At 44.8% G+C, this 17029-nt stretch overlaps 1 protein-coding gene across 3 annotated transcripts in view; it reads left to right on the top strand.

Moving 5' to 3' along the window:
- The first annotated feature begins 2214 nt into the window (after nt 1–2214).
- PTPN2 (protein tyrosine phosphatase non-receptor type 2) overlaps nt 2215–17029 on the top strand; it is a 39762-nt gene continuing 24947 nt past the window's right edge. Inside the window, exons 1-4 of one of the 3 annotated variants that reach the window (XM_068147650.1) lie at nt 2215–2395; nt 5961–6051; nt 14509–14609; nt 16138–16236. In XM_068147650.1, coding sequence (XP_068003751.1) covers nt 2327–2395; nt 5961–6051; nt 14509–14609; nt 16138–16236 — 360 coding nt within the window. In that variant the 5' untranslated portion in view covers nt 2215–2326. Of the gene's footprint in view, nt 2396–5960; nt 6052–14304; nt 14401–14508; nt 14610–16137; nt 16237–17029 lie in introns of those variants that run through there. The other 2 variants (XM_068147648.1, XM_068147649.1) reach the window with 2 other exon arrangements.

The following is a 17029-nucleotide window of genomic DNA, read 5'->3' as shown; positions in this document are numbered from 1 at the left end:
CCCAGGCTGCCTGTGTTACTGTGGCCTTCATGCTGTGTTGCTTTAATGGTGGACAGCAGCTTATGGACGGAGCTGCATCAGCATGCTGTCAGATGTGAGTGCTTTGCTCTGTCAGCCTTACCTCCTCATGTCTCAAGTCCAAAGGTGTTAAACATCACTTAAGCTCCAGCCTCGGAGCTTCAGCGACCACATGCAGAGAATCATAGAACGGTTTGGTTTGGAAAGGACCTTTAAAGATCATCTAGTTCAAACCCACTGCATTAAGCAGGGACCTCTTCAACCAGATCAGGTAGCTCAGAGTCCCATGAAGCCTGACCTTGAACGTCTCCAGGGACGGGGCTTCTACCGCCTCTCTGGGCAACCTGTTCGGGTGGCAGTATTAGCCACCCAAAGGACTGTACTATCGTGATGGCTGTAGATGCCATGCTCGGGGACCCGGTCACGGGGCACTCTGATGAGCCTGAGGGAGTCTGGGGGAGCCCAGTCCCCGCGCCGCGAGGACCTTGCACCGCCACCTGACGGCGCAGAACGGGGCGGGGCTATCCGCCAAGGGCCGGCAGAGCAGGGCGGCACCCACCGTTTGGGGCAGGCCCACGGGGATGATTGACAGCACGGGGCGGGGTTAACCGCAAGTGAGCGGCTGCGCCGGGGAGCTCAGGGGAGCTGTTGGGGCATGGCGCAGGGACGAGGTCCTTCCGCGGTGGAAAGGTCCCAGTTCTTTAGGGCACGTGTTGGGAGAGGGGGAGAACACCCTGCAGGGTGAAGGACCTTACGGAGAGGGTGTGGTGTGACACCCGAATCTCTTCCTCATTGCAGTTAATGCTCTGTGCTTTTACATTTGCCCTACATTTATCATCAGCCTGCACTGTGAAGTGTAACTTGCCTGTCCGAAGGCCTCCAGGCACCTCTCCACGATGTTAAGCAGGTGCTGTCATCCCCACAACTTGTACAACGTGGCCAGGACATTTGGGTTTCCTGAGCATTACTGAAGCTGCTCACCAAGGAGAGACAGTAGAAAGCTACTGCGTTCTGCCTTGCTGCACTTCTGCTTTTGGGACAGCAAGTCCCACCAGGATTTGCCTGCCTGACGTATTTATGTACTTCTGCTTTTTAAGACAAGCAGCTGAATCATAGAATAGTTTGCTTTGTAAGGGACCTGTATGATCATCTGGTTCTACCCCCCCGCCCCCCACGGGCCTCCATTAGACCAGGTTGCTCAAGGCTTTGTCTATCCTTGCCTTGAACACCTTCAGAGAGTGGGCATTAACAACCTCCCTGGCAACCAGTTCCACTGTCTCACCAACCTAACTCTAAAGAATTTCTTCCAAATATCCAGTCTAAATCTACCCTCTTCCAGTTTAAATCCATACTCCCTCTTCCTATTACTACAACCCCTCGTAAAAAGCTCCTCTCCAGCATTCTTGTAGGCCCCCTGGCACCTGGCTGAACTAGGCCAGGTGATCACTGTCTGGAAGGTCTCATCACCTCACCAGTCTCTGCCTGTGGTTAGTCTTGGCCCACCTCCAACACTGGGTTCAGTTTGGGGCCTTTCACTGCAAGAAAGACTGCAAGGTTCTGGAGCAGGTTGAGAGAATGCCAATGAAACTGCTGAAGGCTCTGGAAAGAAGGTACTGTGAGGGGTGGCTGAGGGAACCAGGGTGGTTTGGTTTGAAGAAGGCTGTGGGGAGACCTCCTTGCTCTCCAGAATTACCTGAAAGTAGGTTGTAGTGAGGTGTGGGTCGGTATCCTCTCCCAAGTCACAAGTGATAGGACAAGAGAAAATGGCTTTAGGTTGCACTAGGGGAGGTTTAGGTTGGATATTAAAAGAAACTTCTTCAATAAAAGGCTTCTCAGACACTGGAATAGGCTCCCCAGTTGAATCCCCATTGCTGGAGGTGTTTAAAAGGCGCAGAGATGTGGTGCGAAGGGACATGGTTCAACACCAGCCTTAGCAGAGTTAGAGAACGGTTGGACTCGGTGATAGCCAAGGTCTTTTCCAACCGAGACGATCTTATGACAAAAGCTCTTTACCTGCTTTGCCACCGAAGCCGCGCTTCACTCGGCGGAGGCGCGGCCTCTCACCCCGTCCCGGTTACCTGAGGGCAACACACCACTCCTCCCGGCCCGTGACGTGCCCCCAGGTGATTCCCGCCCTCCCGGAGGCGTGGCCTGGGCAGACCCGGTGGGCGGGGGCGAGCGCCGCGCATGCGCCTGGCAACGGCGGCAGCGGGAGCCGCTGCGAGCGTATGAGAGCCCTCGCCGCTCCTGTGTGGTCGGGAGCTCGCCGGCCTCCGGAGAGGCTCAAGCTCTGGCCTCCGCCACCGCCATGTCCGCCATTATCGAACAGGAGTTTCAGGAGATCGATGCCACTAACGACTGGCAGGCGCGTTATCTGGTGAGTAAAGAGGAGTCGCTTCGGCTTTTGCCCGGCAAGGAGGACGACACGGAGAGGGTGGTGAGTCGGCGGCGGTCGTTGCTGGTCTCTACTGTCTGTGACCGGCCTATGCCGTCTCGGCGGGGAGCGGAACTAGCTGGGCCAGGGCTGGTTTTCAGGTGCAGGCACGGCGAAACTGCGGCCAAGGCACTGCGCATGCTCCCGGCAGGCGGAGGCGGCCGGTTGGCCCTGGAGGCGGTGCAATGCGCATGCGTGCTGCGGCGGGCTGTGCTTCTGCGCCTGCGCGCCGCCCGGCGGAGGGCTACCGGCGGCGGGCTACCGGCGGCTTACTGCGCATGCACCGGACCGCCCGCGGCCCGTTAGCCGGCTGCTGGCGGCGGGCGCGGGGGGCTCAGCCGAAAGTGCTGCTCTGCCGTTTCTTAAGCGCTCCCTCACCCCGTCTCCTCATCCGGCGGTTACCGCTGCACTCACCTCCGTCTACAGCAGGCATGCACGGCTGTCGTTCAGAAAACACACGACACGCTCGTTTTCTCCAGCAACAGCGAGATTTCTGACTTCCAACAATAGTCTGAGTCCACTGCTTCCGAAGTTCTTACACTTCGTGTGTAAGCTTATAATAAAAGAGCAGTTACTAGAACATTTATGTATCTACAGTGTTCTTCCAACGGGGAGAAACAACCCAGAATGCACGTTCTCTCACTGACTTGCCTTTTCTCTGTGTATTTCAAATACACCATCGCTAGCTGTTCAGACCTGATCTAATTGAAGATAGCCCTGCTCACTGCAGGAAGGTTGGACTAGAGGATCTTTAAAGGTCCCTTCCAGCCCAACTGTGGCTTGGATTTAACAGAGAGTAGCAGAAATAAACTGTGCTGGGATAATGAGATAAAACTTGAAGGAAAAAGTTCTGTATCTGGCATTTTTTGTGGTGTAGGGAAATGAGCACACATGTTTGATCTGGTATATCCAAACTGAGCAAGAGAGCTACCCCAAGTCCTTCTAGTATTATGTAGTTGCTGTTGGAGAAGTAAGCCTTCTCTGGTGTTTGAAGTGGACTCCAGGAAAGCTTGAGATGAATTGATTTTTTTTGGGTAAAAAGTGTGGAGTGACAGGACAAGGGCATTAGTGGCTTCGAACTGGAAGATGCTGGATTTAGGTTAGGCATTAGGAAGAAATTCTTTGCCCTGAGAGCGGTGAGGCAACGGAACAGATTTCCTGGAGAAATGTGGAGGCTTCAAGCCTAAAAGTGTTGAAAGCCAGGTTGGATGGGGCCTTGATCAGCCTGGTCATGTAGTAGTAGTAGTCCCTGCCTGTGGCATGGGGAGGTGGGAGCAGATGATCTTTAAGGTCACTTCCAACCCAAAATGTTCCATAAACTAAAGAGCAAATTATATATTAAGCTCTGCTGAACTTTGTATACAGATTTCATAATCTTATTACAGCTATGCTGTAAAGCATTTTTCAATAAAGATTTTTGTGTTAGATATGTAATTTTTTGTGAACTCTGGATTTTTTTCAGGGTAATTATGGCATTTGTTTTGTTATATAAACAATACAGGCGTGCTTAAAAAGATAAAATAGCATCTTTTGGGTTTACATAGCACATGCTTATAATTACTCTGAATTGCTGACTTGTTTTTACACTGAGTTTTTGTTTAGAAAGGTGTTTTCTGATGATAGTAGAGTAAGAAACACATCCTTGATTTGAGAAGTGTAAGTTTCTCTGAAGAAAACGCTGTGGGTGTTTTTCCTGTTTTAAATTCTTCTTGCTGAGATGGGTTTCATGTCTTTGCCCTTCAGTTCCATTAATTTGCCAAGACTTGTGTTACAGTCCTGTGAAGCTTGGAATATTTATGCTGTCTCCCAGAGTTCCTATCCAATTTGCATTAGTGACTGAATAAATAAATGCTTTTGACTTTTTTAATCTTTTTCCCGGTGCAAGTTTTTCTTGTCTAATATGCCTTAAGCTACATCTGGCACCTGGCTGGTTTGTTTCTTCAGTTTGTGATGACTGGATCATATGTGGGAAAACTGATTTTAAGAACAGTCATTAAGCCTACTTAGGTTTATTGGCACACACACACACACCCCCCATCCCTGCAATAGTGTTTTTAGCGGTTTTAGTGTTTCTTGACCAAATGGTGTTGGATGATGGGTTGGACGTGATGATCTTGAAGGTCTCTTCCAACCTGGTTTGGTCTATTCTTATTCTATTCTCCAGGTTTGTTTCTGTGCACAGAAGATGCCAGTGCTTTTCAAAATCAAGTATGCTGAATCTTGTAACACAGAACTTGCATTTCACGGGAACTTGGTAGTGAATGCCTGCCAGATGCATTTATTCAATGTGCACATAGTTGCTCCCAAAGCTTGTAAGCCATGTAAACTAGAGAAGGCAAGTTCCATTGTGCTGTATCAAAATAGAACCCCTGATTGTCTAACAAACCAGGGGATTTTTATACAAATGTGGAGCATGTTGGTGCTTGATAGCTGCTGCCCCACATTGTGCTTGACACTGCACTGAAGTAATGTCACACACCAGATGCTTAAAAATGGAGCTTCCTTGTGTATGTTAGATTTCCACTTAAGTCCTCTATGGTTGTCTTCATTGCCTGGGAGTATATAGAGTATTTAGGAAGTTTGAAAAAACAAAATACAGTGGAAGCATAGAGAAGGTCAGAGAATGCTTAGTTATAAAGAGAAGTTTAAATGCTCTTTGGGGTTTAATGCTCCCATGTAGCAGCAGCATCTGAAAACAAAAGGTGAATTTGGATAAAAATACTGTTAATTCTGTGTCTTGCACCTTATCCTCTGAGATGGCATCATCATGGAGGAGTAAAGTTCAGTTCATTGGAAGCTGCACATCAGTAGCACTTCAGTTGTATTTTCAGTTGTCTGCATGAGGAAATCTCACGGGGAAGCTGTGGAAAAATACACTAGAAGGGAAAAAATTAATTGAACATGGAGAGTATATGACCAGGATGCTCTTAAAATTGTGTCAATGTTTGCATATCTTCCACGAGCAGCTAATCAAAAGGTTTCTGTTAATGCCTGGGGAGGAGGAAACTTCGATTTCACATTGCAAGTCTAGTATTGTTCCTTCATATTGGGTCACATTAAATTACAGCTTTATGGGTTGAGCCATCAAACCACTGAGAGTAATCTTGTGGCTGTTAACAGCAGCCATAAAATGATGAACTAGTTAGTTACCTTTGTGGGGATTTGTGCCGCCAGTTGGTGTAATGGAGCAGTTCTATCTATCTGAGTTTCTTATTACTGTGGGAGATAAAATAAAATCTGAGGTAAACTTTAAGCATAACAAGCAGCTGGGGTTTTCCCCCTTTATTCCTGCCACATCAGTTGCTTAGCAACTTATCAGTTGCTTCCTCACTTATGTGAGAGACACATTTTCTGCATGAAAAAACCAGGTGTAGTAAAGGTTGGGTTTAAAATGTTAATTATTAATAAACTTGACAGTCTTCCAATGGGATGCGTAGAATGCTAACCTTTAATCAACTTACTAGCTAAAAATAATTATGTTGTTGTTTGTTTGCTTTGCCTTTTAAAGGAAATTCGACATAAATCCAGTGACTACCCTCACAGAGTTGCAAAATACCCAGAAAACAGAAATCGGAACAGATACAGAGATGTTAGTCCCTGTGAGTATCTCTTATTTGTAACTCTTGAAGTACACTTTCTAGACTTTTTACTTAGTCTGGCAAGTTCACCTGTAAGTTATGGTTGTTGTAGGTTCAGTGTTTTGCTAATATCTGTAGGCCCTTTGCTAATTTCTGTGTACCTTACGGTAAACAGGGGGGGTTTTGTGACACAGGCAAATCGGTATGAACAGGAGGGAGAAGTGTCTGTGCTGAGTGGTGAATGAGAGATGTTTATTAGTATCTAGGTGAAAGTTTGTGAGCTGCAGAGTAACATTTCAAAGATGGTGGTTTTTTTTTTTCAAAAGGAAATTATTTGTTTAATATTGCTTTATGTGTCATAAAACCCCCTCAGCGTTTGCTGACCACAGAAATTAAGTGAATAAGTCTCGACTAACGTAAACAGTTTGCCTTTAGGCTAAGTGATTCTGCACAGTTATAGGATTTGTGGGTAAATGCCACTTGATTTCTGCTGTTGCTGTAAAAAATACTTGAGACTTGGTTATTTTTCTTCCATTTGTAAAAAATGCTTGCATGAAGTTTCCTTTAATTTTCTCAGTGCAAGTAGGTAAGGTATGGAATGCTTTCTATTTTACTAACTGGCATAACATGATATTTTGGACACAATGATTTCCATCTCTCATTGAGAGAGATATTTTTTTGTTTTGACCAGCTTCTTTGCTACTGAGGTACTGTGGGCTTTTTTTCAGCAGCATTTACTTCACAAACTGTAATCAAAAATCTTAGCAAAAAAATGTTAGTGGAAGATGACCAATATGGAGTTCCAGCTGGAGAAAGCCGTCATAAATCAATTTCAAACAGACTAGGAAAAAATTAGTGCAGCCTTATTTATTTCTTTTTTCCACAATACACTGAAATTCATAGTATCATAGTATCATTCAGGGTTGGAAGGGACCACAAGGATCATCTAGTTCCAACCCCCCTGCCATGGGCAGGGACACCCCACACTAGATCAGGCTGGCCTTCAGGCTAAACGTCTGCTCTTTAGTATGAAGTTTCCCTGAGCACCAGATGCTCACAAATGCCACTTGGTTACTGGACCTCGAATTTTTGAAGGGTTGCTGGTGTACTGGGGCTTTCTGTTTGAGAGCCTGCTCTGCATAACCTATTGTAGGATTTGGAGAAGTGTTGGGCTCCTTGTTTCCAGCTGAAAGTTGTGGTAACAGCATACGCATTGCACTTCTCAAAATGCCATGGAAAAGGTCTTGGGTTGAGTCACGCTGGTCACAAGCCACACTGCTGTCTGCTGGCTGGTTGGTTGGCTGCTGCCAGAACTCGCCCAGGGTAGCCTAAGGCAACGGAAGGGCCTTGTCCAAAGGGATCTAGCTTGGCTTAATTCTGCTTCTCAGTGCTGTGCTCTGATGACGCTGTGCTTCCGAGTTCAACAGGCAGCCTTTCTGCTGTGTCTGCATGGCATTCCTAGTATGGTCTGTGATGGGATATGGCTCTGGAGAAGATGCCTCATGTTAGCTAAGGCTTACTATCTTCTGCTGTGTGCTTGGCAAAGGGAAATGGGCCTCTGCTGGTCTGTGCAGGGCTATTTGTGTGTCCTAGGTTTGCTGTCCTCCTACCGCAGCAGCTGTAGCGTCTTACTAGTAGTAAAGTAGATCATATTTTATTCACTTTCCATTTCATCTCTAAAGTGGGATGAGAGATGTAAAAAGAGAAGTTAGGAAATTGGAGTTGAGCCAGTGATAGACAAGTTCTATTTCTGGATCCAATATCCTGTACAGAAGCTATATTTGTGTGTTTACTACTTCTCCCATCCATGGATTTAATTTGTTAGGCACTACCACAGAGAGAATGGCAACCTTCCTTCAGTGTGTTTGTGTGTTTTCTTTCTTTTTAAAAGAGAAAAGATTGCTTCTAAAATTAAGGTTTCAAAAAAGACACTGGTTAAATAAAAAAGGGCATTGTGTTGTTTAAGTAGCATCCAATAATACCTGCAGCAGCATCACATAGAGATGTGCTTTGTATTAATCTCCTGTAGCTTTTTTGGAGCTCAAAATGTTCCTTAATCGTGACATGCCTTTTGCAATAGAGAAGAACACCAACCACTTAAGCCATGGCAAGGCATGCCTCTGAACTGCTTGTTTAGCCAGGAGGAAATCCCTGGACTCTGTGCAAGAGCAGAAAGACACATCATATCTAGTCTTGGGCTCAGGAGATGGCTGGGGTCATCACATGCTAGTTGATGTGAAGTATAACATGAACAGTGAGCTAAGATGGTGAACTTAGAGGTATGTCTTGAGTTTTTGGCATTTAGGAAAGAAGAAAGGTTTGAATTGGGCTACCAAGACAGCCTGCAGAACTGTGCACCAAGAGCAAGGCTGGATGAGCAGAACAGAGCAAAATACTGTTTGAACCAATTCCTGCTGAATTTGACATCTGTGTCTTTTCAAATGACTTGTAATTGTTTCTGTAACAATGGTGAGAGTTGAAAGGAGAAAGGGACCTGGAACGGAATGTATGATAAATAACTTTCCAAGACACCACTGCCTAAATTTCAAAGCTGCTGGGGTGGTGCCCTGTGACAGGAAAAGGGGCAAGAGACACAAACTTAGAGCACAGGAAGTTCTGCTTAAATACAGGGAAAAACTTCTTTCCTTTGAGTGTGATAGACCACTGGAATAGACTGCTCAGAGAGGTTCAGAGGTAGAGCCTCCTTTTCTGGAGAGATTTCAAACCACAGTATCACAGTATAACTTAGGTTGGAAAGGACCTCGAAGATCATCAAGTCCAACCTATCAACACAGACCCCATGACTAGACCATGGCACCAAGTGCCATGGCACCTGGACATTGTGATCCTAGTCATCCTGCTGTGGGTCACCTTGCTTTAGCCGCAGGCTTGGACTAGATGATGCCCAGAAATCACTTCCAATCCCTACCAGTCTGTGGTTCTGTGTGTGAAAAGCTGTGCAGTTTGGTCACCGTGGTGAACACATCTAATCACAACAGAAATGCGAGCCACATCTGTCTTACAACATCTTAGCATCTCGGTCTTTCACTTTGCAAATGTACTGCTCTTTGACAGTGTTTAAATGAAAAAGTCTTTGATGGTCGAAGGCCTTCAGAACTATCAGTTACGCTTTGTGATCTAGCTGTTCAAACATGTTGTAAGACATAACTTGACAAAAATGGTTTACATCTCCACAGTGGTGGAAAAAATTGTTTATCTAGACAGAGGCCAAGCCAGTCTGAAATCTGAGGTGCTGTGCTGGCAAGAGGAAATGCAAACATTATTCTGTCTTATGGGAAAGGTGTCAATTACAAGTGCAGGGAAAAAAATACTTTGGTTTGGTTTGCCCCATTTCAGCCATAATACAGTTACACTGAAACCAATTTTTGTCCATTCCATACATCTTAAAGTAAAAGCTGATTTCTGTTAGCTGGGAAGGTTTCATAGTCTTTGCCCTTTGCACGTTGTCTCCAGTTTCATAACTATTTTTGTTAATTTCCAGTTTTATTGGCTTTGAGCTATTGTGTGCATGTAAGTTTGGTTGGGTGAAATCCTTCAAGAGTCGCTGCCCAAAAAAAATAGTGGTTTGGTATTAGTCTAGAATAGGGAGAGGAATATTTTGACTATGTAGTGCTATAGAAACAGGAAGTCAATCTGAAATAGGTATGGTTTGACAGCCAGTCATTTCCTGACAGATGAAACCATTTCTCAGAAAATACTAAGAGAGGAAAGTAACTTGTGAGGTTGTTACACGTTACTGATTACCTGAATGGAACTCCAAGATTTCTGTTACTGCTTTCCTGCTAAGCCTTGCACCTAGTTAATACCAGAGGATTATGTCTGAGATTGACCATAAACAACTTTAGAGGTCTGCCTACTGTGCTCCCAGCTTTAGAGGCAAGAAGGAAAACACCTTGGCAAAACTGGCGGGGTTTTGATTTTCCCCTTTTGCTTAAGGAGGGTAGTTGATGGTTTACACAGTTTGATCTTTAGCCTTCCTTTGTAATGTGGTGTGTAGATGCTGCTATTTTCTCTTGTGATCCTCTCTCTTTCTGTGGCTGTTGGTGTGTTTTGTGTTGCACCTTTCAACCACTGGGTTACAGCCTATGCTGGGGAAAGCAGAAGATGAAGAGTTTTGTGCTTTACAGGGAACAGCGTTAGAGCTGACGTGGATGGTTTTGCACATAGTGCTGATTAATGATCATTGCAAAAATGTTCCCTTTTTGTTCTGTGTTTTGAGCTTGTGTGCTGAGAACCAGGAGATGTTCTGTCCAAAATAAGCCTCTACTGCACTTCTTGGTGTCTGTATTAGAAGCTGCCATCGATCATTTCTATGATGTTATCTAATGGTTCTCTAAAATGTCTCGTTACCAGAAATACCAAGTCGACATACTGCTTTTAGAGATCCTTTTTTTCCCTTTGCAGTTGAGGAAGAGGGGAGTTTTATAGCACATACTGATCTAAACTTTATTGCATCTTTCTGCTTGAAAGTGCAAGGATCCTGCGCAGCAGTTATGTACATTTCAGTGCAAACACCTCTCATTGATGAGTTCACTCATGGTTGATACGATGCCATTCATTGTGTACAGCCAGTGACAGGGTGGGGGAAATGTCACTTTGCCTTTCCTTTGCCTTAGGCTACCTCTGAAGCTTGAGGCTGTGAGTCTAGTGACAGAGTATTGTAATTTGAATAATTTAGCAGCTCTAATAGACTTGACCGAGATTAGTGAAATGAAGGGGATTTGCTGCTAGGCGGGAAAGGGTCAGTCTGGGTCACTGGCATAGCTTATGGCTGCATGTTTTATTTATGACTTTCTTTAATCCCCTAAGTAGCATATCACCCTTCTTTGTTGTTAATAGCTCTATGTTTGGGGAACCTGAGACATCTGGTGGATAGAAAAAAATTAAGTTCTACAATGGTTTAACTTCCAGACACTCAGTTGTCTGCAAATAAAAACTTTTCTGTAACCAACTGCAAGAACTGGGTGAGGTAGAATGCCAAATGTTACACATCTCAGCTGTAGCTGATATGTCATTTTCTTTTTTCCAGGGAGTGGGTAAATAGATGTGTAATGTGAAGTCTTGACCATATTCGAGACAGGAGGAGTGTTGTCAGTGATATCAGTGGGACAGGGCTTTGCTTGAAGTGGGTAGTAGTAAGAGTTTGCTTATCTCCGATGGGGTCCTTTTCAGAGTAGTCTTCTTGGTGCAGGAGCCAGAATAAGAAACGTTTTTCAGGTTTCCCCTTCCTTTTTGGGCTGCTTAGGTGGTTGAAATAGGGGAAATTGGCACTTCAGAAGGTGAATACTGTACATTAGCTGTTGTGGGCATGGCAGCATTTAAGACAAATCTTTAGGATGAGAGTTAAGATAGATTATATCATTCATATAAATCTCAAGTACTTCATAACTGGAAATGATTTACATACAGGAGATATGTTACAGCCAACTCGCTGTCAGAGGCTGGCTTGCTTCATTGCATTCAGAAGAGCAAGCCAGGGCTTGAATGAGGTTTCTAGGTCATTGTGTCCTTTAGGAACATTTTCACTTGAAAGAAGGGAAATCAATATGTTCGAGTGGCTCGTTTAGTCCTCTAGAGCGTGTGCCAGTGCATTTGAAGGATCAACTTTGGTTTAGTTGGGGAGGAGGAGGGAAGCTGAGAATTAGTTGTTAAAGGGGCTTTTAGCTAAAACAGTGAATTTTTTTCGTCCTGTTTACAAAGCATAATTTATGACAAGGAAAAAATGAGGCTGAAAGCGTGTGTAAGGATTACTGTAGGAAACCTCCTGAGGGCCCTGGCAGTTATCTCCTGCGGACTGCAGTGCAGCAGCTGCTGCTGGGTGATTAAACTGTTAACAGCCCGGGCTGACGTCACCTTTCCGAGAACACCAGCACCGGTATGTGTGATTTACTATAACAAGAGCTTAAGTTTTTCCTGTTGGCAAATGGCATGTAATATTTACAAAGGTCTTGGTTTCTCTCCAGTAGAAACATTTCAGATAAAGTGATACATGAAATGAAAAAGTAACGCTTTCCTATCCAGGCAAAAGAGTACAGGGAGGTAAATTTGACTTTAAATTGCATGTCTGTCTTCATTTTGCTGCTGTGCCTCAGCTTGGTAACGTTTTCTTCTTCATACAGATGTATGATGAATTGTTTTCAGACTCCTCAAAGTCAAAAATGCATTACCTTACAGCTGGAATGTTAATGAAATCAGACTAAACCAGTAACTTTCTCATACTTCTATATTAAAAATAGATTTTTCAGCATATTTCTGTTCTCTGTGCGCTTAGATGTGGCTGCGTGTGAAACCTAGCAGCTCAAGGAGGCAGGATAACAACCCCAAATCTCAGTCCTTCAGAAAAACAGGACAAAAAAAGCCATGCATTGTTGATTTATTTCCTTGAATCCAGCAAGATCCTCTTTGACAGTTGCCAATAGATGAGGGATGGTATAAAAGCAGATCAAGACCTAGCAAATGTACTTTTTTTCAGGTCTCCAAACATATGGAAAGTGTTTATAAAATCATGAGCAGCTCATAGAACAAGAGCCCAATTCAGTAACTATTTTTTGATTCCCATCAGCTTCTTGGCTTTCTGGGGTCATATTAATGGATTTCCTGGATAAGTCTTGTGCTGTATAGACTGGCTGTGATACAGGGACTTAATCTGATTAATGTGATACTTGGTGGTTGCTCGTGCCTGAACTCAGGGATTCTGTACATGTCCTAAGGGGCTTGTCAGAAGGAAGCTTTAGCCTTTTGGTGCGGGGATGGGAGAGGGAGAAGTGGGCTGACGTTTTCATAGCAGCTGTGCCAGCAGTCTGCACCCAAAATGGGTTCTGTGGGTTGAACCAGATGGACATAGGTTAAAAACTCTTAGTTCTGTCTCTTTATGAAGTCTTTCCCATCTTTTCCTGAAATGTGTTGAAGTCTCTGAAAGTCATTCCAGTTTGCTGTTGATTTATTCTCCTCCTAAACAGTCTGTCTAAGCTGTTGAGCTTCAGGGGCCTTGCAGTCAGTTGGATCTCATTTCCTGGCATGCAGTCATGTATAAAATGTAAGCAAAAAATGCTGTTTATTTAATACAGTTCTAATGAATGACTGAGGGATTACTTACTGGGAACAAGTCTGATTACCTAAACATCTTCCACAGGTTGAAAAATCAGGTACTGAAAGGTTCTAGAAACAGCCACAGTGAGTGGATGATAATCTTTCTTGCATTCAAGTTAGAACTTTAAATAGAGTCCTTTGCTTGACTCTTCCTTAAAGCAGCAATGCCTGCAGGTTGAGGGAGAGGATTCTCCCTGTCTGGTATTCTCTTTACTCCACCTGGAGTAGTCTGTCCAGCTCTGGAGCCCCAGCACAAGGACAGGGAGCTGAGGGCCATGAAGATGATCAAAGGGCTGGAGCACCTCTTCTGTGAGGACAGGCTGAATGGTTGGAGTTGTTTGTCCTGGAGAAGAGAGAGGCTCTGGGGAGACCTTAGAACAGCCTTCCAGAGTTTGAAGGGACCTACAGGACAGCTGCAGAGGGAGTTCGTAAAAAGTGACAGGATGAGGGATAATGGCTCCAGGCTGGAAGAAGCTTGATTTAGGTTTGGGCTAGGTCTGAGGAAGAAATTCTTCCTCATGAAGGTGGTGAAGCACTGGAACAGGTTGCCCAGGGATGTTGTGGAGGCTCCAAGCCTGGAAGTGTTCAGAGACAGGTTGGATGGGGCCTCGAGCAATCTGGTCTAGCAGGGGATGTCCCTGCCTGTGGCAGTGGAGTTGTAACTAGATGATCTTTAAGGTCCCTTCCAACCCAAACCATTGTGTGATTCTGTGATAAATAAGGAAGTGTTGTGTTTTGGCTGTGTAATTACAAGGGATTGAAACTGTGCAATTAGGCTTCATTTAATTGTTGAATGTGTCAAATAGGTGCTTTTTTGCATGTGCCATCTCTTCGATATTTTTATTATGCCTAGTATTAAGCAATATGCTACAGGTAAAAAGAAACTGACCAAAGCTTGGTTTGAAATATTGCAAGTAGCTATTATTTTTTTCTTCAGCTGTGGGGGTTTAACTTTATGATTCTGAATTCTGAACTGGAATGAAACCATGCAGTAGTGTGATCTGGTGTGACAGGGCAGGGTGTTGCCTCTGGTCTGTGTTGTGGTGCTGCTGTATTAAGGAAAGGCAATTGTTGAGGGACCCTGTGAGTACCTTCCAGCATGTGTTGCATCTGGCTGATTTAAGAAAACTGGATGTTCCAGTTGTCTGAGCAGCCTCTATTAATAGCTGCTTGAAATTGTTCTGGTGGAATGCAGAGGGGAGAATGAGGCAGTTATCAAAGTGACATGAGAAATGAGCCTCACCTGTATTTGGCCATTTGGTGAGTACTGCAGAATTTCTTTCTAATGGCTTGTCAGACTTAAGCTTGCCTGTTAGAGAGTTATTGAGATGGGAGCATCATTCATTCTTGATTTTCTTTGCATTTTAGATGATCATAGCCGTGTAAAGCTGCAGAACACAGAGAATGACTATATCAATGCCAGCCTAGTGGTCATAGAAGAAGCCCAGAGATACTACATTTTAACACAGGTGAGTAGTACCAGTTACTAGGTGGTTATGGGGATTGAGGAGCTGGGGAAGGGGCATTTGTACAGTTGTGATTTGTATTTTAAAAGATGTTGTTCTCTGTAAATGATATTAATGTTTTTGGTGGTGCCCAGTGATGGGACACGAAATAATGTGTACAAACTGGAACACAGGATGTTCCACCTCAACATGAGAAACTTCTTTCCTGTGAGGGTGATGGAGCACTGGAACAGGCTGCCCAGGACAGTTGTGGAGTCTCCTTCTCTGGAGACTCAACACCCACCTAGGTGTGTTCCTGTGCGGCCTCCACTAGGTGATCCTGCTTTGGCAGGGGAGTTGGACTTCAGTGATCTCTAAAGGTCCCTTCCAACCCCTAACAACGTTCTGTGATCTATCTCATACTAACTGCCTGTTTGATCTAGTTGAGAACACATCTATTTATATTTTCGTAGTATCATTCAGGGTTGGAAGGGACCACAAGGATCATCTAGTTCCAACCCCCCTGCCATGGGCAGGGACACCCCACACTACATCAGGCTGGCCAGAGCCTCATCCAGCCTGGGCTTAAACACCTCCAGGGACGGGGCCTCGACCACCTCCCTGGACAACCCATTCCAGGGTTTCACCACTCTCATAGTGAAGAACATCTTCCTCACATCTAGCCTGAATCTCCCCACCTCCAGCTTCATTCCATTCCCCCTAGTCCTATCACTACCTGAGATCCTGAAAAGTCCTTCCCCAGCCTTCTTGTAGGCCCCCTTCAGATACTGGAAGGCCACAATGAGGTCACCTCGGAGCCTTCTCTTCTGCAGACTGAACAGCCCCAACTCCTTCAGTCTGTCCTCATAGGAGAGGTGCTCCAGCCCTCTGATCATCCTTGTGGCCCTTCTCTGGACGTGCTCCAGCACCTCCACATCCCTCTTGTAATAGGGGCTCCAGAACTGGACACAGTACTCCAGGTGGGGTCTCACCAGAGCTGAGTAGAGGGGGAGAGTCACCTCCCTCGACCTGCTGGCCACACTTCTCCTGATGCAGCCCAGGATCTGATTTTAAGAAAAAGATGAAGGGAATTAAGTGTTTTGAGTTGTTTACTACATATTACATACTACAAAGCTTTTAAAGTATTTTTTGTTCTTCAGTTCCTTTGGAAGCAGGTCACAACAATACTTTTCCCCCCTTATTTCATCTTGCACCTTCTGAGCGTGCCTGCAGTAGATTTTTCTTCTAAAAGCACACTAATGTTGAGGCCCAAACTGGAACATCCCGTCCCTGAGTTCTTGATGGTTTTGTTGTTTGTTTTTTCATTAAATAAAACCAAACAAAGAACCCCCAAACTTTTTAAGTAGTAGAATGATGCAGTGTGGTTTCTTTCTTGCCTGTATTTCTCTCATGCTGTTGATAATTTGTTAAACTTTTTAGAGGAAGACTTTTTTTTTCCTTCCCCTGTTTCACACAGGGAGCTGTTATCTCTACTCAAACACTGCTTTGCCTAAACATTCTCACACCCATTGTGTTGTCGTTTGCTCCGCAGGGTCCACTACCAAATACGTGTTGTCATTTTTGGCTAATGGTATGGCAGCAACAAACCAAAGCAGTTGTGATGCTGAACAGAATTGTTGAGAAAGACTCGGTAAGTAGTATCAGGCCTAAAGTAGTAAAGTTAGCCACATAATTGCAATACAGTTGAAGATGTGTGATTGTTCTGTTAGAAGAAGTAACAGACGTTCTAAGTGGGGTACAGCATAACCGGTATTTCATGTGACATTAAAGTGATGGAGCTAAGATGTGAATGTCCTCAGTGAATGTCTCCCTCAGTTTAGGAAGGATGTTGACTTGCTGGAGTGAGTCCAGAGAAGAGCAACAAAGTTGGTGAGGGGTTTGGAACACAAGCCCTAAGAGGAAAGACAGGGAGCTGGGGTTGCTCAACCTGGAGAAGAGGAGACTCAGGGGTGACCTTATCACTCTCTACAACTACCTGAAGGGAGGTTGTAGACAGGCGGATGATGGTCTCTTCTCCCAGGCGGCCAGTACCAGAACAAGAGGACACAGTCTCAGGCTGCGCCAGGGGAGGTTCAGGTTGGATGTTAGGAAGAAGTTCTATACAGAGAGAGTGATTGCCCATTGGAATGGGCTGCCCAAGGAGGTGGTGGAGTTGCCATCATTGGAGGTGTTCAGGAGGAGACTTGATGGGGTGCTTGGTGCCATGGGTTAGCTGTTTGGGTGGGCTGGATTGGTTGATGGGTTGGATGTGATGATCTTGAAGGTCTCTTCCAACCTGGTTTGGTTTATTCTAAATAAATGTCAGTTGGGTGAGAACAGCAGCTAATAAATATACATCTACATAAGACAAAGTAGCGTCCTGAAAGTGGAGGATGTGCAAACACAAGTATGAAGGAGTAGAAGCAGTGTAAGATGTTCTAGAA

Source organism: Melanerpes formicivorus, unplaced genomic scaffold, assembly GCF_026170545.1.
Source record: "Melanerpes formicivorus ecotype bairdi unplaced genomic scaffold, bMelFor1.0.p_v2 SCAF_15, whole genome shotgun sequence".
In the NCBI taxonomy this organism is placed as follows: Eukaryota; Metazoa; Chordata; class Aves; order Piciformes; family Picidae; genus Melanerpes; species Melanerpes formicivorus.
This window is presented reverse-complemented; position numbering and strand designations above follow the sequence as displayed.